General features: G+C 35.0%; 1 protein-coding gene across 1 annotated transcript; it reads right to left on the bottom strand.

Moving 5' to 3' along the window:
- Window positions 1-16,719: 16,719 nt before the first annotated feature.
- SPINK14 (serine peptidase inhibitor Kazal type 14 (putative)) lies at window positions 16,720-21,399 on the bottom strand. Its single transcript, XM_024356771.2, has 3 exons — window positions 21,296-21,399; window positions 20,116-20,159; window positions 16,720-16,860 (listed from the first exon to the last, which is right to left on the bottom strand). The coding sequence occupies exons 1-3, from the start codon at window positions 21,360-21,362 to the stop codon at window positions 16,720-16,722; spliced, it is 252 nt and encodes an 83-aa protein (XP_024212539.1). The 5' UTR covers window positions 21,363-21,399.
- Window positions 21,400-24,425: the final 3,026 nt, after the last annotated feature.

The following is a 24,425-nucleotide window of genomic DNA, read 5'->3' as shown; positions in this document are numbered from 1 at the left end:
GGCTGTACTATCTTCAAAGGCCACTTGTTTATGGTCATTTTCTGGGTCTTGAAAATTTATTGAAGGTCATAGGTTCTTTAATCTTGGCTTATTGTTTATCTGACAATATAAATCCCTCAACATTTAGAGGGTTCCTTAACTGTTTGTTTTATTTTTTTTCCATACACCAGTAACTACTTTAAAAGTGTCCTAAGTTCTTTCTAGCCACAATTCTGAAGCTTACCTTTTTTTTTTCTTTATTCTTTTACCTCTGTTTCTAAATTTAATGGCAGATAGTTTATGGCCATCTGAAACTATAAGCTTAGGTGAGAAGTCAACAGTCTTAATATGATCATGGCAACAAACCTGAAAACCTTTTTTAAACTCAGAAAATACATATGGTTTTTGTTACTAAAAGCATTTCTTACTTTTGGGTGTCTAGAAGAAAATAGCTTTTAAATTTCCTTTACGGCATCACATTTCTTAGTATTCTCTACATTTCCTTTAATTTCTAATTACAAGTCTCCAAATACCTAAGTTCTTTTTCTTATCCTATCATGTAAAGTAAGAAAATAAAAGCCAAAATACACTTTCACTCTGACTCTTTCCAATCTTTTCCTCTAGAATGACAGGCTTAGGCAGCACGTCATCTGACTTTTAATTTATCACAGCGTGGCAATTTTAAAACTGTCTCAAAACTGATTATACTCCTTTCATTGAGAAGTGAGGTCTATAGTTAATGCCTCTGAATCTGGGTGGGCTTAGGATTGTGTTAGTCACTAGACTGTGTCAAAAGGGAGGGTAGATCATACAAAGCCACAGAGGATGCACCTGGCTGTCTGGGAACCCCTGCTGTCAGGATGCTCCCTCTTGGTATGCACCTTTCTGGACTGTAGCCACCATGCTATGGTGGATTATTTCCATCCACGTATATTCTTCGATGAAATGTCTACTTCAAATCTTTTATACATGATAACATTCATTTATATTTGGTTAAGTTTCAAGAGCATTATACAAATTCTTCTTTATCAAATATGTGCTTTGAAAGTACCTTCTCCACCCTGTAACTTGTTTTTTTCAATTAGAGTTTTTTTGAAAAACAGAAGTTTTTAATTTTGATAAAGTCTGATTTACAAAATATTCTTTAATGGATGATGTTTTTCATGTCATATCTAATAATTTTACCTACTCTAAAATCATAATTTTTAAAGTTATATAGTTTTGATTTTAGTTCAGGGATCCATTTTGAATTAATGTTTTTATAATTGACGTTCATTGTTTTTGTCTATGTACATTCAATTGTTTCTGCAGCATTTGTTGAAAAGCATTTTTTTCCACTGAATTGTCTTTAGATCTTTTTATAAAATCATTTTTATATGTATATAGATCTATTTTTGGACCTTCTATTCCGATCTTTTGATCAATTTTTCTATCTTGACTCCAATGATATACTGTCTTGATATCTATAGCTTTATAATTAGTCCTGAAAAATGGTAATGTTAGTTTTAATGCTGTTCTCCTTTTCAAAGTTGTTTTGACTATGCTAGGACTTTTAGATTTCCATATGAATTTTAGAATAATCTTGTTAATTTCTGCATAAAACATTGCTAGAATTTTAGTAAGAATTGCATTGAACATATAAATCAATTTGGAGGAGAAATGATATTTAGCAAAAATGATTTTTTTGACCCATGAAAAAGGCATATCTTTCTATTTATTTAAGTTTCCTTTAATTTACCTCACAATGCTTTTTTAAAAATTTTAATGTATAGGACATTTGCAAGCTCAACAGATTTCATATTTTTGATGCTGTTAGAATTATTTTCATTTAAATTTCTGATTGCTCTTAGTTTATAGAAATACAATTTGTTTTGAAAGTAGAATGGTGGTTACAAGAGGCTGGTGGAGGCAGTTAGGTGGGGAAAGGGAACATGATCAAAGTTTCAGTAAGAGAGGAGGAATAAGCTTTAGTGAGCTATTGCACAAAACAGTGACTATAATAACTTATAATGCATTGCATATTCCAGAATTTCTAAAAAGATTAGATTTTTTGTTTCACAACAAAAAAATAAGTATGTGAGATGATGGATTTGTTAATTTGCGTGATTTAATCATTCCATAATGTAAACATCATATACCCTATAAATACATATATTGTCATTGTCAATTAAAAATAAAACTGTAAAATGAAGTACAATGTATTTTGCATTTTGTTGCCATATCCTCTAATGTATTTTGTTATTATATCTTCCAACCTGGCTAAACTCACTTGTTAGATCTAGTATCCTTTTTTGTGGATTGCATCACATTTCCTACAGAGACCATCATTTCATCTTCAAATAAAGAAAATTGCAGTATTATTTCTTACTTTCCCATCTGAAAGTTTTGTTCTGTTCTTTCTTTTTTCTCTCTCTCTCTCGTCTTATTGTGCTGGCTAAAACCTCCAGCAAAATATTGAAAAGAAGTAGTGAGAGTGGAAATCTTCATCTTGTACTTGTTTAAAGGGGGAAAACATTTGAGTTTTCATAGTTATGATGTTTGCCACAAGTTTTCTATAGCTGCCCTTTATCAAGTTAATAAAATTCCCTTCCATATGTAATTTGCAGGGAGTTATTGCTGTTGTTGTTTGCTTTAACAAGAAATTGATGTTGAATTTTAGTCAAATGTGTTTTTGTTTTTCACTAGTAATCACATGGTTTTTCTTTTCTAGTTTGCCAATACCTTGAGTTATATTGATTGAATTTTAAATGTCAATCAACATTGCATTTCTGCCTGAGCCCCAATTTCTCATTATTAATTGTCCTTGTTATATATTGTTGGATTCTATTTGCTAAAATTTTGTTTAGGACATTCCTCTCTGTTCATGAGGGACATTTATCTGCAGTAGTTGCTTTTCTTATTTATTCTTTTAATGTCTTTTTTTATTTGTTAGTAGGTTAATGGCAACGTCATAGAATAATTTAGTAAGTGTTCTCTTTTCGTTAATATTATATGTGAATGTGTATAGAATCAGTATTTTTTTATTTAAATTTTTGGTAGAATTAACCAGTGATGGCACCAGAGCCAATGAGTTTCTTATCAGAGATTTTTATCTAGAAATTCAATTAATTTAAGAGATGTAGGACTATATAAATTAATTCCTTCTTGAGTGAATTTTGGTAGTTTATGTCTTTAAATGAATTCTTCCACTTCAACTAAATTAACAAAATAGTTGATATAATTTTTTTCATAATGTTTCCTTATTATTATTTTAATTTATATAAGAACTCTAGGGTTGTTACCTCTGTCAATTTTCTTATTGGTGATTTGTGTCTTCTGTCTTTTTTTTTCTGATTGGTCACTTCACGTTTATCAGTTTTACCAATCTCAAAGAACTACCTTTTGGTTTCATTGATCTGTTTCTACTGCTTTTCTGTTTTCTATTTAATTGTTTTCCCCCTTTGTGATTTATGATTTCTTTTTTATGCTTATCTTGTTCAGATTTCCTCATTTTTTCCAGTTTCTCACAATGTAACTTGAGATTATTGATTTCAGATCTTCCTTCTTTTAATAAAAGAAAATGTTCAGGGTTAGTCTTTGGTAGGGACATGGAGACCTCTTCCACAGTAACAGAGAAGAGTACAGTATGGATGCTGACGTGCTGGTGGGAACCTGTTGTAGATCTTTTGGAATTGCTTCTATATTCTCAGTCACAAAGGAAGCTTGCTTATCTGAGAATGAGGATGCTAAAGGAAATAAATTTAATATTCTTTGGCTTGTATTCAGCTTTACTTCCTATTAATATTGACAACTTTCACTTTTTTCATTTAATTGTTATATTTTTCACATATTTTGTATGTTTTTTTAATTTTTAAATTGGTTTTTGTAATGTGGTTTTTTAATACCTTTTCATCTTCTTGTACAAGAAGACATTATAGTACGAAGTTTATTGTAATGATTGCTGTTTGAATTATGCCATTTTACTATTAAAGTTTTTAAAAAGCAGATTTAGTGCTCTACTTGTCACAGGCTAAAGATTTGAGCTTTAATATCTCAGACAAGAGTTGTAACTCAAACCTCAGATCATATTGCAGAACACAAGAGTACTTGAGGAAAAGTAAGCAAAGTAGAAAAACTGATTTTTAAAATCTTTTTCTCTATAAAATAAGCTATTCCTCAACTTCTTTACATGAGCATGTCACTTTAAAAAGTGCATTTACCGTGCTATCTCATTTTGAATATCACAATTCTGTGAGGTGCTTATTAGGTACAAGCTGATTTTACCCACGAGTAAACCAATGCTTAGCAAGATTAAATGAATTCTCCAAAGCTGTACAGAAAGTGAGCTGAAGAACTGGATCAGAATGCTGATTCTTCTTATTGTGCAATATCTGGCTCATGATATTAGATATAGATAATATACCTATAGCTAATATAGATATTAGACAGTACTACTTCCTAGAATCAGTCCAAAAGCACCCAACTGACACAATATCAGCTCGCCTAGAATTTACATTCTTATATTGAAGACAAAAGAAGTAGTCACTTAACCATATAATTATAAATGTCTTAGGTAGGAGAAGTAGAGAGTCCCGGGAAAGAGTATAATGACTTCTCCCCTTAGTCAAGGGCCATTCTGTAAGAGTCAGTTTCACAGAAAGAAAGCCACAAACTTCTGCTTGACTGCTTAGGATGCAACTTTGCAATATGGGCATTTCCTCTCCTAACACTTAGTCATAATGCTAACAAGTCATAGTTTCCCTTGGAACACTGACGAAGGAGGAGATTGAGTAATCATAGAAGCTAAGTTATTATTATGCAAAAAAGTATACCTTTGACATATTTATATTTTCTTAGTAGTCTTATGTGTCCCTTTCTCATTGCCAGAAAATGTTCAGCCAACTGAAGAAACTGAGCAAGGCCCCCACCACCACCACTACAACACACATATTCTTTTATTATTACTTGTAGTCATACAGGAATTTCCTCAAAAGGAAGAGTTAAGAAGGGTCATTTCATTATTCTAAGGTATATACATTTTTCGTTTGATGGTCCCAGTTTTTCCTAAAATTCATTATATCCAAAACTAAATTTCTTATGATCTCTACTGAATCTGCATCTCTTCCATGTCTCTTTACTTAATGAATGTGACATTGGAAGGGATATACTTCACCTCAGAGTTATATTAGGTTTATATGTCTATATTATCCAGTCATTAAAATGGCATAATCTTCTTTAGTACAGGTTGAGCATGCATAATATGAAAAATCTGAAATGCAAAATGATCTAAAATCTGGAGCTTTTTGAGCCCCAACATGGAGCTCAAAAGAAAATGCTCATTGGAGCATTTCAGATCACAGATTTTTGGATTAAGAATGCTCAACCACTGGGTTTTCTGAAAATATTCCCAAATCCAAAAAACTAAACCCAAATTCCCAAACACTTCTCATCCCAAATATTTCATATAAGGTACACTGAACCAGAAATATTTTTAAGTAAGAAGAAATCATAAATCATTGTTTGCAGAAGCCTGATTTCAAAGGTCTTACACAAATATAGTATGGATGTCTATTAGATCACAAAATGTGGAAAATCTTGAATATACCCATTTTTGTTTGATTTTTGTGTATGGTCTAAGATAAGGGTTCAACCTTATTCTTTTCATGAGGAAATCCAGTTTTTCCAGCCCTATCTACTAAAGAGATTATCCTTTCCCTCTCATGACCTTTTGATTCTCAGCTTCCTATTCGGCTCCATTGAAATATTTCTGTTTTTAAGCCTGTTCTACACACTCTTTTGATCACTATAGCCTTTTAAGATAACTTTAAATAAGAAAGTGTTACACCTCTTTATTTTTCTTTCTCAGAATTACTTTGACAATTCGATGACTTTCGTGGTTCCAGACAAATTTTAGGATTTTTTTTTCTATTTCTGTGAAGAATTTCATTGGAATTTTTATAGAAATTGTGTTAATTCTGTATATTGTTTTGGGTATTACAAACATTTTAACAATATTCTTCTAATCCATGAGCAAGGGGTATCTTTTTATTTATTTGTGTCTTCACTTTTTTTCATCAATGTTTTGTAGTTTACAGTGTATAATCTTTCACATTTTTGCTTAAATTTCTTGCTAAGTATTTTTTATGCTTTTGAGAATGGGATTGTTCTCTTCATTTATTTTTCATATAGGTTATGATTTGTGTACAGATATGCAATTAATTTTTGTATGTCAATTTTGTATCTAGTAATTTTACTAAATTCATTGATTCGTTCTAACTGCTTTTTTGTGGAGTATTTGGGGTTTTCTACATTTAGAATCTTGTCATTTGCCATTAGAAATAACTTTACTTTTTTATTTTTTGATTTGTATGCCTTTTTCTTTTTTGTTCTAGTCTGATTACTCTTTGTAGTATTTCCAGTACTGTAATATGTTTGAACCAAAGTGACGAGAGTGGGCATCCTTGCCTGGTACTGGATCCTAGAGGAAAAGCTTAGTTATTCCCCATTGACTATAACGGTAGCTGTGGTTTTCTCAAAGATGGTTTTTAGTATGTGGAGGAACTTTCCTTCTATACCTAAACTATAGAGAGCTTTGAATCAATAAATAATGTTCAACTTTGTGAAATGCTTTTGCTGCATCAATTGAGATGGTAAAGAAGTTTTTATCTTCTATTCTGTTAATGTGACGTGTTACAGTGATTGATTTGTGTATGGTAGGCTTGTGTATCCTAGGCTTGCTTGCCAAGGATAAATCCCACTTGGTCATAATGTACTTTTTTTTTTTTTTTTTGAGACGGAGTCTCTCTCTGTCGCCAGGTGGAGTGCAGTGGCACGATCTCGGTTCACTGCAACCTCCGCCTCCTGGGTTCAAGGGATTCTCCTGCCTCAGCCTCCCAAGTAGCTGGGATTACAGGCGCCTTCCACTGCGCCCTGCTACTTTTCGTAGTTTTAGTAGAGACGGCGTTTCACCATGTTGGCCACATTGGTCTCGATCTCTTGACCTCGTGATCCGCCAGCCTCGGCCTCCCAAAGTGCTGGGATTACAGGCATGAGCCACCACGCCATGTTGTTGAATCCCTTTTGACAATATTTTATTGAGAATTTTTGAATCAATGTTCGTCAGAGAATCGCTTGTCATTTTTTTTATTGTGGTATCTTTTACTTTAGTATATCGAGCTGGTGATACAAGGACTCATATAATGAGTTTGGGAGTATTTCCTTAGTTCTATTTTAGGAAAAATTTAAGAAAGATTGGTATTAATTCTGCTTTAATATTTGGTAAAATTTAGCTACAAAGCCATCTTGTCCTGAGCTTTTCTTCATTGGGAGGTTTTAATTGCCACTTCAGTCTCCTTATTTGTTATTGAATTTTTCAGACTTTCTACTTTTTCTGACTCAATCTTTGTAAGCTGTATTTTCTAAGAAATTATTTTCCCTATTGTCCCTTATTATCCATTCTATTTTTGAGGGATCTATTGTAATACCTTCCAAGTATAAGGCCTGAAACCCCAAAGCTCTTAGAAGAAAACATAGAGGAAAAGCTCTTTAACGTTGACCTTGGCAATGATTTTTTGGATATCATACCAAAAGGAAAAAGAAAAAATTGATACAAATTGGGCTACTTCAAACTAAAAAGCTTCTTCACAGCAAAGGAAACAATAAACAAAATGAATAAGAACCTACGTATTCAGAGAAAGTATTTGTAAACCATATATCTGATAAAAAATTAATATCCAAAATATATAAAGGGGCCATGTGCATTGGCTCCTGCCTATAATCTTAACAGTTTTGGAGGCTGAGGCGGGCAGATCGCTTGAGCCCAGGGGTTCTAGCCAGCCTGGGCAACATGGTGAGATCACGTCTCTACAAAATATACAAAAATTAGCAGGCTGTGGTAGCACACACCTGTAGTCCCTACTACCTGGGAGGCTGAGGTAGGAGGATCACCTGAGCCCAAGGAGGTGGAGGCTGCAATGAGCCATGATTGTGTCACTGCACTGCACTTCAGCCTGGGAGCCTGGGTAACAGAGTGAGATCCCATCTCAAATATATATGTGTGTGTGTGTGTGTGTGTGTGTATATATATATGTATTTGTGCATATATCTATATATATAGTCAAAAATACAAGAAGTAACAAGTTTTGGCAAGGGTATGGAGAAAAGGGAGCCCTGAAACATTGTTGATGGGACTGTAGATTAATAGGCCATTGTGGAAAACTGTACAAGAGTTCCAAAAGAAATTAAAAATAGAACTACCATATAACCCAGCAGTCCCTCTTCTGAGTATATACCCAAAAAGGAAGAAATCATGACCTTGTAAAGATATCTGCACTTTCATGTTCATTGCAACCTTATTCACAATAGCCAAGATATGTGAAGAACCTAAGTGTTCATTGATGGATGACTGGATTAAAATCACTGTGGCACACGTATGAATGTATAGAATATTATTCAGCCCTTAAAACAAATGAAGTCTTGCCATTTGCCACAAAATGAATGAGTCTGGAGGACATTATGCTAAGTGAAATAAGCCAGACCCAAAAATAAAAGTATCGCATGATCTCATTTATATGTGAAACTCAAAATAATTCAAATACACAGAAATAGAGAACAAAACAGTGTTTATCAGGGGTAAGTTTGGTGTGGAAGGGTATGAAAATACAGAGATGTAGGTCAAAATATTTTTAAAAATAGCCCATATGTAGGATAAATAAGTCTAGAGATCTAATATACAACATGAGAACTACGGGTAATAAAATTACCCATTACTACATTGGGATTCATGCTAAATTAGTAGATTTTAGCTATTATTGCCACACACACACACAAATGTTTACACATAATACACACATACACACATAAAATGAAAACAAAGTTATCATAGAACAAAAATCGTTTTATTTGTTGAAATTAAATGAAAAATTTTGGAAATGAAAAACTGAAATTGTCTCTGTGTGTGGACAGTATGATCTCATATATAGAAAACCCTAAAGATGCCACAAAGAAAACTACTAGAAAAGATAAACAAATTTAGTAGAGTGGCAGCATACAAAATCAACATACAAAAATTAGTATTTATAAACTAATAATGAACTACCCAAAAAATTTTTTAAATCCCATCCACAATAGCAACCAAAAAAGAAAACACTTAGGTGTAAATTTAATCAAGGAGGTGAAAGATTTATATACAAAAAACTATAAAACAGTGATGAAACAAATTGAAGAAAAAATAAATAGAGAAATACCTGTGTTCATGGATTGGAAGAATTAATATTGTGAAAATGTTTATACAACCCAGAATGATCTAAACATTCAATATAAAAATTCCAGTCTTTTTATATAGAAACAGAGAAAACAACTCTTACACTCGTATGGAGCCACAAAAGACCGTGAAAAGCCAAAGTATACTGAACAAAAAGAATGAAGCTGGAGGCATCATACTACCTGACTTCAAGATATATTATAAAGCTATTTTATGCCAGCACCATGCTATAAAGACAGCATGGAACTGGCATAAAAACAGATACATCAACCAATGGAACAGAATAGACAGATCAAAAATAAACCCACACATTTTTATCTAATTGATTTTTGAAATAAAATTTAAAAACATACAATGGAGAAAGGAAAAGGAGAGTCTCTTCAATAAATGGTGCTGGGAAAATGGAATATTTGCCTGATGAAAAATAAAATTGGTTTCTTATCTCATACTATATATAAAAATGAACTCAAAATGAATTAAAGATTTATATGTAAGTCTTGAAACCATAAAACTAGAAGGAAACAGGGGAAGAGCTTTATAACATTGGTATGAGCAATGATTTTTTTTATCTGAACTCTAAACAAAGGCAACAAAAGCAAAAGTATTAATACAAACGAGATTGCATCAAATCTGAAAGTTTCTGCACAGCCAAGGAAAAAATAGAGTAAAGAGACAACCCACAGAGTGGGGAAAAAATATTCACAAACCATGCATCTAACAAAGGGTTAGTATTCCAAAATACATAAGCAATTCAAGCAACTAAATAGCAAGAAAACAAATAATCTAATTAAAAATTGGCAAAGGACCTGAACAGAGATTTCTCAAAAGAAGGCATACAGATTGCAAACACGTTTATTTTTAAATGCTCTACATCGCTAATAATTAGGGAAATGCAAATTAAAACCAGAATAAGATATGACTTCACACCTGTTAGAATGGCTATTATAATAATGAAAGATAAGAAGTGCTGGCAAGGAGGTGAAGAAAACAGAACATTTGTACACTCTTATTGGGAATGTAAATTAGTACAGTCATTATGGAAAACAGGATGGAGGTTCCTCAAAAAACTAAAAATGGAACTACTCTATGATCCAGCAATCCCACTCTGGGTATATACCCAAAGGAATTTAAGTCAACACGTGGAAGAGGTATCTGCATGCTGTATTCATTACAGCATTGTCTGCAATAGAAAAAATATGTAAACAATCTATATGTCCATCAACAAATGAATGGATGAAGAAAATGTGATATATTTCCAAGTGTGATATACAATGGAATACTATTCATCTTTTAAAAAGAAAGAAACTCTGTCATTTGCAGCAGTATGTACAGAATTGGAGAACATTATGTAAAGTGAAATAAGCCAGGCACAGAAAAAATCTGTACCTAAATACAGTTATGCGTAGAAGAAATGTACCTAAACACAGTTATGGCATATATGCCAAGCCCACAGCTAACATCATACTTAATGGTGAAAAGCCGAAAGCTTCTCCTCTGAGATATGGAATAGGACAGAGATGCCCACTTTCACCACATACTCACGCTTAAATGCAGAATGTTAAAAGAGATCAAGTTCATAGAAGTAGAAGTAGAGAGTAGTATGCTGGTTACCAGAAGCTAGAAGTGGGGGTGGGGAGGAAGGAATGAGGAGGTGTTTATCAAATTGTACGAAGTTTCAGTTCCACAAAATAATAGGCTTATAAAATCTACGGCACAGAAGGATGACTGTAGTTAATAAAAACATGTTGTCTATTTAAAAATAGCTAAGAAGGTAAATTTGCAATGTCACACCACAAAAAATAAGTGTAGTGATGGATATGTGAATTAGATGGATTTAATCATTCCACTTTGTATACATATAACAAAACATCACATTACACCCCGTAAGCGTACACAATTATGATTTGTTGAAAATAATAATAAAAATAAATCAATAAATTTTATATTAAAGAAAATTAACTGTGGCTTAGATTTGTCTTCTTGTTTTCATTGTTATTTTAAATAACAATGACTTTCTGGAAGCCTACATAGGCCCATATCTAACTTATTCCAAATTTTTGCTTGGAAAATACATGGAAAACAGTTTACACAAGTCTGTCTCTATGAATTAACTTTCTCAGGGTAAAAATAAGCTAATCAGAGAGAAAAAAATCTCCATAGGATTAGAAGAGTAATATTTAGTCCATTCGTTAGTTACAAATATTCCATTAGTTAGAAACATTTCCCAATACTCTCATCCAATGTGACACCTGAATAAACGTCAAGGCTGAGTATGTTAGGAGCTTTCATCTTCCTGTGGAGAAGGATATTACCATGTTAGATGGTAAGAAATCTGCAGCTCATAGAGATCTAGCAATTTCCCCAAAATCATATTGTTATATGACAAGTTGGCCAAAAGTATTGTCAAAGTTGTTGGTCTAAAGAGCAATGCTTTACTGCCACCTTATGGGCAAATAGGGTTTGCTACAAGTCCTACAAGAGTTCATTATAGTTCAACTTGGGCTTCGAGAGTGTCTTTCGCAGATGAAATAAAGTGTCTTGTATGTCATACTAAGATGTTTATTTCTATTATAACTAACCAAGGATAGTGATTTTTAACAGATAATATTTAAATGGAAAATTATGGTCAGAAGAATAGAATGGAACCTGAGATAACAGTTAAGATGAATAGTAAAATAACATTAAAACAAGATGACTTGAATTAAATAAATGTTCATGAGTTTGATCAATATGTAAGCTGATATAAGGAATATATATTTATAGTATATTAAAATTGAGTTTGAGTGAAAAAGGGCTTAGAGAGAGTGATAGCATTAATTTTCATTACATCAAAACATGTGTAAAGCAAATTTAGAAAAGCATAGGATCCATATTAGATAGATTGACTTTCAGGATTCCACAAGAGCCAGTGAAATTAAGATGTCCAGTGTCCGCTTCGCAAAGAAGATATTTATGAGGCCAACAAACATAAAAAATGCTCATAAGCACTGATCATTAGAGAAATGCAATTCTAAACCACAAGGAAACACCATCTCATGCCAGTCAGAATGGTGATTATTAAAAAGTCAGGAAACAATAGATGCTGGTGAAGCGGTGGAGAAATAGAAACTCTTACACTGTTGGTGGGAATGTAAATTAGTTCAACCATTGTGAAAGATGGTATGGTGATTCCTCAAGGATCTAGAACCAGAAATACCCTTTGACCCAGCAATCCCATTACTGGGTATACACCCAAAGGACTATAAATCATTCCACTATAAAGACACATGCACATGTATGTTTACTGCAGCACTATTTACAATAGCAAAGTCATGGAACCAACCCAAATGCCCATCAGTGATAGACTGGATAAAGAAAATGTGGTACATATACACCATGGAATACTATGCAGCCATAAAAGTCAATTCGATCATGCCATTTGAAGGGAAGTGGATGAAGCTGGAAGCCATCATCTTCAGCAAACTAACACAGAAACAGAAAGTCAAGCACCGCATGTTCTCACTCATAAGTGGGAGTTGAACAATGAGAACATATGGACACAGGGAGAGGAACAACACACATTGGGGTGGTTGTGGGATGAGAGGCAAGAGGAGGGAGAGCATTAGGACAAACACCTAATGCATGCAGGTCTTAAAATCTAGATGATGGGTTGATAAGTGCAGCAAACCACCATGACACATGTATGCCTATGTAACAAACCTGCACATTCTGCATGTGTATCCCAGAACTTAAAGTAAAACAAAAAAATAAAATAAAATAGTCAAATTCATAGAAGCAGAGAATAAAATAATAGTTTCCAGGGACTCGGGGGAGGGAGAAATGGGGAGTTGTTGTTCATGGTTTTAAAATTTTGATTATGTAAGAATAAGTTCTGAAGATCTACTATACAACATAGTGCCCATAGTTAACAATACGGTGTTGTGTACTTCAAAATTGATTGAGGGTAGATCTCATTAATTTTCCTTACAACAACAACAACAGCAGCATTAACAAAAACAAAGAGTCACAGGAAAATTTTTAGAGGTGACAGATATGTCTACTGCCTTGATTGTGACGATGGTTTCAAGGTTGTATGCACATGTCCAAAGTCATTAAATTGAATATATATATATGTGTATATATATGTGTGTGTGTGTGTGTGTATATATATATATATATATATATATATATATATATATATATATAAAGATGTCCAGTGTGTGATGCTAAGAATATGGGCACAGTCTCATGATGTGGGTGAGTTATACGTATATAGGCAACAGAGTAATACAGATGTGAGTGGGTTTGTCATGCAGGGGAAGCAGGGTGGGTGGAAGATGGCAATAACTAAAACCTGGGGCTAATCAATAACCAAAGGATAAAATATACAGGGAATCAGAGGGAGGAATTTGAAATCACCTGCCAAAGGCAGAGGGAGAGAGAGAGAGAAAGAATGAGAACACAGGCAGTGACTGTCAGAGCTAGGACCGCAGAAGGGGGAAGTTCCTTTCATGTTAGCAGTCATAAGAGACCTGTGAAAATTATCCTTAGGGGTTGCACTGGAAGGAGGCCATCTTGCATTTAGATGCATGCTGATCTCCTTTACATCTTTGGGAATGCCTACTCTCAAATGACAGAAAAAAAATTATTTTTACTGATCTTTTTACTGTTACCCATTGACAGTTTAAGTCAGTGCTTTCTTATCCACTAAAAATATTTGTAGTATTATAGAGCACAAATCTTGTCCATTGGAATTCTTACAAAAAGTAGAATAATGACAACGTATTCTAGTGGGCTTTAGGAGGTATCATAGGAAAAAGAAGTATAAAACGTAAGTACAATGGCATGATAAAAGATAAAGTCAACTTCTACTTTCAAACAATATGATGCAAGGAAAACCAGATAAGATATATTCTCCTACCTGAAACAACAAAAATAGTCAGACAAATATGTAAACATGACACTAGGACACGAGGCACTGAAGGACAGATTCCTGACAGATGGAAAATAAATAAATTAAAGTCTGTAGTTGGCCTTGGTTTTTGCATTGTAAGAGATTCTAGGAATAGGAAAGAGGAATCTCAATGAAGCAATTACGAGTTGAGGATACAGAGCTGAAAGGAAATAGAGACTAAACTGGCTGGTGTCTGCAGGACTACTGCACAGGAGAGCTGGATAAAGGGATCAGAAGATTAACAATTGGTGCTCGTGTGTGAAGAAACTACCCAAAGCAAAGAAAGAGTCATTAGAGAGGATTAGAGATAACAGAGCTCAGATGTCATGCAAGGCTATTAATAGTGCCTATTTAAGATTTTTAAGAATTCACTTGATGACATTAATGACAAATTAATTATTGCAGAAGAAAAGATTTGTCAACAAAGATATAGCAATAATGTTAAAAAACAATCCTCCCAGGATCCCTGAAGTTCTTGGTGTTCTTGCATAGCCCAGGACTTGGAGCAATGGAAATTGGCATGCTATAAAGCTAGAGAATATCTAGTTTTTCCCAGAGATATTAATTCTAAAGATGATACATGAAAAGTGATTGTTTCCTTCTCACTGGAGCCATGTATTCACCATGTGATCAGCATGGGAGGTAAGATCAAAGATGTAACAGAACATGTACACACTCTGACCACAGCCTTGCAAGGTAGTAAGAGGCAGAATAGATGCTCTTTCCCAAGCCAGTAGGAAGCAAAGTTCTGAAAGGAAGAGAGCATATTAGTGCATATTATTAGTCTGCTGTACATATAAAAGTAAAAAATACATATGAAGTATAAGAGAGAAAAAGGTGTCCCTATATGTTTTAGGGGTTAAAATGTGTCCAGAGAATTTAAGAAAAAGGCTAATGACCAATGGAACATTAATGGATACCAACAATGTAGGTGTTCTTCTAGGCAAAATAGATCTGGTGAGAATGTGGGGCCCTGCTGATCAAAGCTGCACATGTGTAAATACCTCTGTCTCGAGGCTGAATCCAAAAGGGAGGATGTTTAATGATGAGTTTGCAGAAGTTAGGCAACAGGAATCCTACAAGCAGAGTACAATGTCCTATAGTTCCATTACTTTTTTTTCTAATGCCAAAGGAATATGGAAGAAATTTCTGTCATGTTCTTCGGAAGACAATCTGGAGGCTTGATATAGATTAATTCAGTGTTATTAGCATTAGAGAGCTGGTTAATCCCAATAGTTGCCTTTGACCCATGACTGAAATTCTGAATTTCTTCTACTTCTGAGATTTTTAGACACAGATCTGAGACCCAAGTCAAATCAGACTTTCATAAAAGTGTATTTATTAGGGAGACTATGGAAGGCAATCAGTCAGTGAGGGGAGAGGTCCATGGAAGGAACTTTGAACAATCTGCTACAAGCTCAGTAGTGATAGCTCTTTGTCATGAAGAACAAATGCAAGGAGATGTAAAAAGTGCAAGAGGGAGATTGGAGACATGGAGGAAAAAAAAAAAGAAGATATCTTCCACATTCAAGTCCACTCAGCTAACATTTTCCATCATGGTAAAACCTGATTCTTCCATGAGATTTCCTAAAGGAAGTATCAGAATAAACATTTCATTTAGTAATACAATGTCAGAACTAAAAAAATACTTTTAAAATTATCTATCTAAAACCTGGTTTTATATTTGGAAAAACTAAGATCCAGAGTATAAAGGGAATTGACTAATGACAAAAGACAAAATTATTGGATTTCTTACCTAGTTATCATTCCTTGATTCTAAGATGCCACTGGAGATATTATGAGACACGCTACAGTCTTTTTGAAATTAAGCTGTGTAATCAGGTCCGAGTTTGTGATGTGTGAGGCATGTCAATCCTCAACTATTCTGTTAATACTCTCACACTTTGGCTGAATTACTTATTAGTGGGGATGACCTGAGCTTTGCACATTCCTGTCATTGCTCCTTGCACAAAATTTAAAAAATGATTGGGCTAAGAGCTCCAATCTGATGCCATGGGGAAAATTTTTCTCTCTGTGAAATGCACTCACTCATATAGGAATCAAAGCTGAAAGCATTGTGTTATAAGATTTCAGTATCTAATCACTGATTTATGTCACATACATCCAAAAATCTAAACACTGTCTCAGCTAGAAGATCCAAACTTTGCAATTACATCATCATTGTAGTTCAGAGTTTCAAACACATAAGGGGGTGAAGATATTTAAGAGAAAGCAAAACTACAATTTTTCTTAAAATAAAAAAATAATTCAGGGCCTGAAGGGATATTTGAGAGCTTCTCAAGTGGAAGTCAATCAATTGGCATATGGGAATATAAGGGCTCAGATACCAGAATGGACCTGAGGAATGTCATTCGGTACAATGAGTCTACTTTCTAGTCCGGTGGACTTTCAATTACTATGTGCTTTTCTGAGTGGGTGCTGATTATTATCTGTGTGAACTGGAGCAAATTCCTGGCTTCAAGGTTGATGTACTTGATAGGAAGGGTAGTTGGTAATTGCTATGGACAACCATATTTACAGTTCCCCTCTTTTCCCCAAAGAGTACTCACAAGCTCTCAACACACAGCATGCAGGGATTATCATAGGTTATAAAATTGGTGCCGCAGATGGGTTGATATAAGCCAGGGCAGGGGTTGACTGTTCCATTGTACCAACTCAAGTTTACTTTCTCATATGGACATTTCACCTGAAATTGAGTTGAAAAGATTTATCCAGTTAGAATCCCACTTAGACAGGTAGGTCACCTTTGAACTTTATTAGGAAAAATCTAAGCATAGTCTAGGCGTGGTGGCTCATGCCTGTCATTCCAACATTTTGGGAGGCTGAGGTGGGAGGATTGCTTGAGCCCAGGAGTTCAAGATCAGCCTAGGCAACAGAGCGATACCCTGTCTCTCCAATTTTTTTTTTTTTTTAATTAGCCAGGCATGGTGGTGCATGCCTGCAGTCCCAGCTTCTCAGAAGGATGGGGCAGGAGGATCACTTGACTGCAGTGAGCAATGATGGTGCCATTCCACTCCAGCCTAGGCAACACAGTAAGACCCCACCTAAAAAAAAAAAAAAAAATCTAAGCATAGTCAAGACAATATTCCACTCTCACAAAAGCTCTCTTTCCCATCTCCACAAAGCCATGGAACTAGAACCTATATATATCCCATTTGGTGACAATATGATGCCCTGGTTGTCAGGACCTTCTCAATAAAGGAGAACAATGGCCAACTATGCTATGGTTAAAAAAAAGAAGAAGAGTAGATAAATAGATTATTTATCAGGGGCTTCTCTCTCAATCTTCTTTATGCCCCAATTATTAGATCTGGAAAGATTCTTAGAGACTTTCTATGACAGCTCAGCAAAGAAAACTGAAGATCAATAATGGAAGAATCCACATGCCTTGATTTCAAATATTTATCACTTTTTTTTCACTCTCTAAATCCTCAAGCCATTTCCTATTTCAAAGTTGTAAAGTGCAAGATCACTAAGACTAATGCCCTGACACTGTAGAAAAAAATCGAAAACAAAGGAAGGGACATGTCTCCTCAGGGACCCGGACTCAGGGATGTTTGTTTTCAGGGGGAAGTTCTCCTCTGGACAATGCTGGTGCTGGTGATGAATTGAAGTAGTGACTCTGGGATTATGAAGCTTGAGGCTAGTGTTCTCAGGGACTCCATAAGTGTCATGAGATTGGTACAGATAAAATACCTCACGCACAAAGTAGGAGAAAGTTTTGGCTAGGAATCTGGAAAGAAGGGGGTCATGTTTTAACTTAGAAATTCCTCTTCCCTCTTTTTTTATTCACCACCACCATCATGGCCAGGCCACCATCGTTACCCAACTAATCCCTCCATTTCCTTTATTCCTTATTTCCTGAAGTTTCATCTTTTAAACTTCTATTGAATCATTTTATTTCCTTGATTAAGGTCCTTTCGTTGAACCTCATTGCACATTATAAAAAAGTATTTCTTAATATGGGCTAAAAGTCCCTATGTGACCTGGAACCTCCCAAATCTTCCACCCTTACCTGATACTACCTTGCTTTCTGCCCTTTTAGTAAGTTCGTTAGTTTGCTTTTCTTTTTTATAAATTCTTTATCTTTCCCTCACCTCAAGGTCTTCTGACGTGTCATAACCACCCCACCGAATATATTTTTTCTCAACCTAAACTCATTCTAACTTTAGAGCTCAGGTTATAACCCACTTTCTGAGAACTATTTATTAAAATACGGTCACAACTCTCTGTTATTTATTTTTATACTTTTAATCAGTTTGTAACAATGCATTTGTTTAATTATTTAACTAATCCCACACCCCCAAAGGAGTATAAGCCCAGAAGGGAAAGATTTGTGTCTGATTAGGCTAGTCATTATGTGCCCAGCACATATATTGGCATTAGTCATTGCTATATAAACATTTGCCAAATGAATAAATGAGATATAAAATAGTTGAATCTGAAAGAATATACAGTTATCAAAGACAAGAGTAAGAACAGTTTATATTGTTGTCTATAAATATAGCTTCTTCTCTCTCTCTCTCTTTGGAGGAAGTTATGCATTCTTCAGGTGAGAATCCCACCTGCTGCTCTCACTGTAGCATCTGCCACTTTTCTTCCCTGTCTGTGCTCCAGTCACACAGGGCTTCAATTAGTGACCCAGGTAGGTAAGGTCTTTCTCCCCCCTCTTCACCTGGGTGGCGTCTTTTTATCCTTCAAGTCTCGCCTTAGATATCCCCATGACAGACAAACCTTGCCTGAACCCATTGTTTATAGTAGTTATCTCTACACTCAACAGATATTCTCTATCATACCATTTTATTTCTTGTATTTATAAAATTTACCATAAATCATAGTTGGTTTCTTCCTTTTTTGGTTATCTGCAAGCTTCATGAGGAAAAGGAATATAACTGCTTTCCTCAATAGTGTATCTTAGGGCACAGCATAGGTGATTAATAAATATTTTTTAAAGAAAATAAGTAAAAGTGAGCTCATTTATTATTGTTTATGGATTTATGGGCATGAGGCAGACTTATCCTGCAGGTAAATTTCTGCAGAAGAAAATTCCAGAACTGAGCTTTATGAGACCAGGGTATAAATCCTGGACAAATTCTGCAGATCCTTTTTCTGGGGCAGTAGCCTCTGACAAGCTTCACATTCTGGTCCCCGGGTCTCTTGAAGGTAGAGCTGCCCTCAAAATATCTTTCTCAACAGTCAACTCATGACAGACTTTTTTACAAAGAAGAAATAAAATTTAAAATTTATGAATTAGACAAAAGCTTAAGGTGCTAATACTTCTAAAGGAAAGGAATACAGTGATGCAAATGTGAATCAAAATGAAAAGTTTAATCCCTCATTCATCTTTTCCCTCACTTATCAAATATCGATTGACCTCACATTATATGCAGTGCTCATTAAGGTAGACGAAAATGAAAAAGATGTCTCCATTTTGCCCTCATCCAAGTTGCAAACATAGTTTGAGGCTCTGTTCAGGTATCTACTGTTCTTCACATTTTCTTCCATCCATATCCAGAAGTTGCCTTCTGCCTTCACAACTTGCATAGGCATTCTCTGTACATCTCAAGACATTTAGGAGCATTCTTTTAAGTCATTCTTTCCATCAGACTGTGAGCTCCTTGAGAGCCAGGACCATGTTATGCCCAAGTCCATAGGCTCTTAAGAACCTGTCATGCTCCTGGCAATTGTCAATACTCTTCAATATTTCTCAGGCACTAAAGAGGGTTCTCTGGTGTATGTATGAGTGAATGTTGTCTGGGTTCCAAGTTTGGATCTCTACTCTGGGGTACTGTTTCAGCAGTGTATCCACCACCCTCATACAAATAGGCCTTGAAGACTATTACGGGTGACCTTGAGGCATTAAGTTTCCACAGTAACAATTCCAAAAAAAAGACCTCATATTATAATGTCAGTCCTGGGGGGAAATTTAATGGAACATTACCTTAATAATTCCACGTGGTGGCCACCAGTGTCTAGGGCCTGAAACTAGAGAATACATGAAAATAGTTGCAGAATTTAATTCCTGTTAAATCATAGCTTAATCTGTTGGCAGAATAAAAGAGTTCTAATTTATTATCAAGGAAGTTTTCAGCAATGGAAAACATTATTTCGTTTATACATGTATTCATTCATTTTTTTAAATGTGAAATAAATCTTTTACTCCTAATTGATATCAGCAGGGGACTATATAGACGCATCACTGTTTCATAAAGGCTGGCAGTCCAGTGGACTAAATAATTTTCCTAATTAGCTTGGACTTGAGAGGACTTAGAGCTGGTAATCTATGTATGAAAGAAACAAGCAATGCTGTAACTTTAAAGTGATCTTTTGGCCCAATCATCATATTTTTTTAGGCATGAAAGACACCTGGGTAATACTCAGGAATTCTTGGTAGGTATGTGAAAAAGCAAGCTCTGCAGCCCTTGAGGCTAGGCCTCTTTATGACTCCCTACATGATTTCTTCTCTAGAAGAGGGCACAAAAGATAATGGTCCAGTCAAATACACAGCAAATCAAACACTCTAAATTTTCCAGATGTGATCTCATATATGCATATTATATTGCTAGTCACTTTTACATGTTACCTCAGTGAGTCACCCAAGCCTCCTTGCCCTCATGAGTTAAATCTCATAATCGGCATGCAAAAGATGGCAAAACAAAGGTCTCTGCCCATTGAATCAATCTTTTAGACTCTCTCTCTCTCTCTCTATATATATATATATGTGTGTGTGTGTGTGTGTCTATATATATATATATATACTCTGAGTATGTGTATACATGTATATACTGTGAGTATGCTCAGAGTATATATATACGTGTGTGTGTATATATATGTATATGTATATGTGTGTATATACAAATATAGAGACAGAGAGAGTCTAAAATACTGATTCAATGGGCAGAGACCTTTATTTTGTCATATACTCTGAGTATATATATAAATATATATATACATATATACACTCTGCAACACATGTCAATGGATAATTTATATATATATACACATATATATATATATTCATCCCAGTTAAAGAACAATTTCAAAGCATTCTCTCTCAGATTATGATGTAAAAGCCCACAAATCAATTTCAACTGCTGGCCAAGACCAGCTAAATTACTCACCGGAAGATAACACCAAATGTATCAAGATAAAGGACAAAAGTGAGAATACTGGGAAAGATTTGGCCATTTTTCCTCCTGGTGTGTCCTTGGAATGATGCTCTGAAATATTGTCTCAGGTTGTTGCCCTCTAATACAATCACTAAAGTAGAGACAATCAGGATTTAAGATGACTTTTACAATGAAGAGCCATCTCTACTCTGCCCATTGTATCCTCAGTACTATGTATTTGGAAAGCCTATTCCATTCTTCTTCAGAAACAAATGTTTAAAAAGTTAAACCTTGAATAACTATCTTGATTAGAAGTATAGAGCTCAGTAACAGATCTTTGAATACTCAGAAGTAAATCATAGGTTACTCTATGGGCATAAGTGTATTATTTTAGTGGGAAAACATTTTACATGTCATGAAAAAGCAACTCCTTACCTGAAGCTTCACCTAAATTTATCTTTTGAGGGGATGCAAAAAAAAGATGGGGTTATTGAGGTCCCTAGACAACATGAACTTCTCAATAAGTGGAGTGGATCTGTACTTGCTCATCAAGCAAAGAATACCTCTTTGGATTAAGACAAAGATTTCTGATGATTCAGGCATGCTTGTCTATACCAAGGATCTTCTGATGTTGAATCCCAGACTCTTTGAGGACATTCACAGGGAGAGAAATCATTATCTGCCATCTCACTGGGGTCCCACAGCTATTTTAATCCAGACACAGAAAGGGAAAAGTCAGTGAGCAAATTCTCCCTCGGGATGGACTTTGCTTGTAGCAACATTTCTGACCCCAGAGAATGGAAACTGCAGTTTCCAGGGCCTGACCAAGGACCACATTTAACTGTTCCTCCATTCCTAATTCTAGAAAAGTAGCCATGCTTCCTGTACAGCCTGCGAAACTGTGAGCCAATTAACTTCTTTTCTTTATGTATTGCTCAGTTTCAGGTAGTTTTTTGTGGCAGTGCAAGAACAGGCTGATACCACAATCAAGAAAGTTCAAAAGCCTCAAACACAAGCAAGGAAACAAAAATGTGCTATCTGTAATCTATACACCTCTTCCTAGGAGAAAACACATTTATTTTTACCCTAGATTTAACCTTCAAGGAAGAAGACAATAATTCACCATCTGCAAACTGTCCACCTCTTCTAAGGAGAAAATAAGTTTATATTCTTTCAACTTTCAGAAGGAGCCCTTTCAGGCCTGCCAGAATAAGAAAGGAGCTAAATATCGCTACAGTGAATATTCTATCAGTTTCATTTTTAATGTTTTTGAAAGACCACTTTAATGAGGACTTAAATTCTGAGATAAAAATCTTTCATTTCCCCAGGTTCTAAACTGAAGAATAAGGGCGATATTCTATTCCCTTATTTTCTTGTTTTATTTCCATCTCCTGCTATTGACAGCACTACTCTCTTAAATCTATTTCTGAATGTCCTTATCTCCTGGCAGTCTCCCTGTCTGTTTCTGTGTCTCTATGTTACTCACCCCTAAGAAGGCTATCCACAAAGGCAGAAATTGTCCTGGACATCACTGTATCCATAGAACCTGGTACAAGATCTGACAACAGTGGCAAATACTAATAACTCAAACTGAATTTCAGCCTTTCTTTTCATTACTTCCTTGGGCACCAATCTTTGTTAATTTTCAGCCTCAATGATCTAATACTCTCAGTGGGGTGTTGAAGTCTTTCATTATTATGTGGAAGTCTGAGACTCTTTTAAGGTCTCTAAGAATATGCTTTATGAATCATGGTGCTCCTGTGTTGGGTGCATATATATTTAGGATAGTTAGGTCTTCTTGTTTAATTGAACTGTTTACCATTATGTGATGCCCTTCTTTGTCTTTTTTGATCATTGTTGGTTTAAAGTCTATTTTGTCTGAAATTAGGATGGCAACCTCTGCTTTTTTCTGTTTTCCATTTGCTTGGTAGATTTATTTTGAACCAACCGGTGTCGTTGCAAGTGAAATGGGTCTCTTGATGAAAGCATATCATTGTGTCTTGGTTCTTTATCTGGCTTGCTGTGTTTTTAATTGGGGCATTTAGCTCATTTAAATTCAATGTTAGTATTGACATGTGTGGATTTTATCCTGTTGTCATGATGTTAGCTGGTTATTATGCAGACCTGTTTCTGTGGTTGTTTTATAGTGTCATTGGTCTGTGTACTTAAGTGTGTTTTTGTTGTAACTGGTAATGGTCTTTCCTTTCCATATTTAGTGCTTCCTTCAGAAGCTCTTATAAGGCAGGTCTGGTGATAACAAATTCCCTCATCATTTGCTTGTGTGAAAAGGATCTCATTTCTTCTTTGCTTATGAAGCTTAGTTTGGCCAAATACAAAATTCTTGGTTGGAATTTCCTTTCTTTAAGAATGCTGAATATTGACCCACAATCTCTTCTGTCTTATAGGGTTTCTGCTAAAAGGTCTGCTGTTAGTCTGATAGGCTTTCCTTTGTAAGTGATCTGCCCTTTCTGTTTAGCTTCCTTTAATATTTTTTCTTCTATTTTGAACTTGGAAAATTTGTTGATTATCTGTCTTGAGGATGATATTCTTGAAAAGTATCTTACTGATGTTCTCTGCATTTCTTGAATTTAAATATTGGCCTCTCTAGCCAGGTTGGGGAAGTTCTCATGGATGATATCCTGAAATATGTTTTCCAAGTTGTTTCCGTTCTCTCCATTTATTTCAGAGACACCAATGTGTTGTAGATTTGGTCTCTTCGTAATCCCATATTTCTCAGAGGCTTTTTTTATTCCTTTTTATTCCCATTTCTCTATTCTTGCCTGACTGTCTTATTTCAGAAAGCCAGTCTCAAAGCTCTGAGATTTTTTTCCTCAGCTTGGTCTATTCTGCTATTAATACTCATGATTGCATTGTGAAATTCTTGTGGTATATTTTTTCAACTCTGTGAGGTTGGTTATGTTCTTTTCTATACTGGATATTTTGTCTGTCAGCTGCTGCACTGTTTTATTGTGATTCTTAGCTTTCTTGGATTGAGTTTCAACGTACTCCTGTATCTCAGTGATCTCCCTTCTTATCCATATTCTGAATTTTATTTCTGTCATTTCAGCCATCTCCGCCTGGGTAAGAACTTTTGCTATAGAACTGGTTCAGTCATTTGTAGGAAAGAAGGCAGCCTGGCTTT

Source organism: Pan troglodytes, chromosome 4 (assembly GCF_028858775.2).
Source record: "Pan troglodytes isolate AG18354 chromosome 4, NHGRI_mPanTro3-v2.0_pri, whole genome shotgun sequence".
NCBI lineage: Eukaryota > Metazoa > Chordata > Mammalia > Primates > Hominidae > Pan > Pan troglodytes.
Note: the sequence above shows the minus strand (reverse complement) of the source record. Positions and strands in the feature narration are given on the sequence as shown.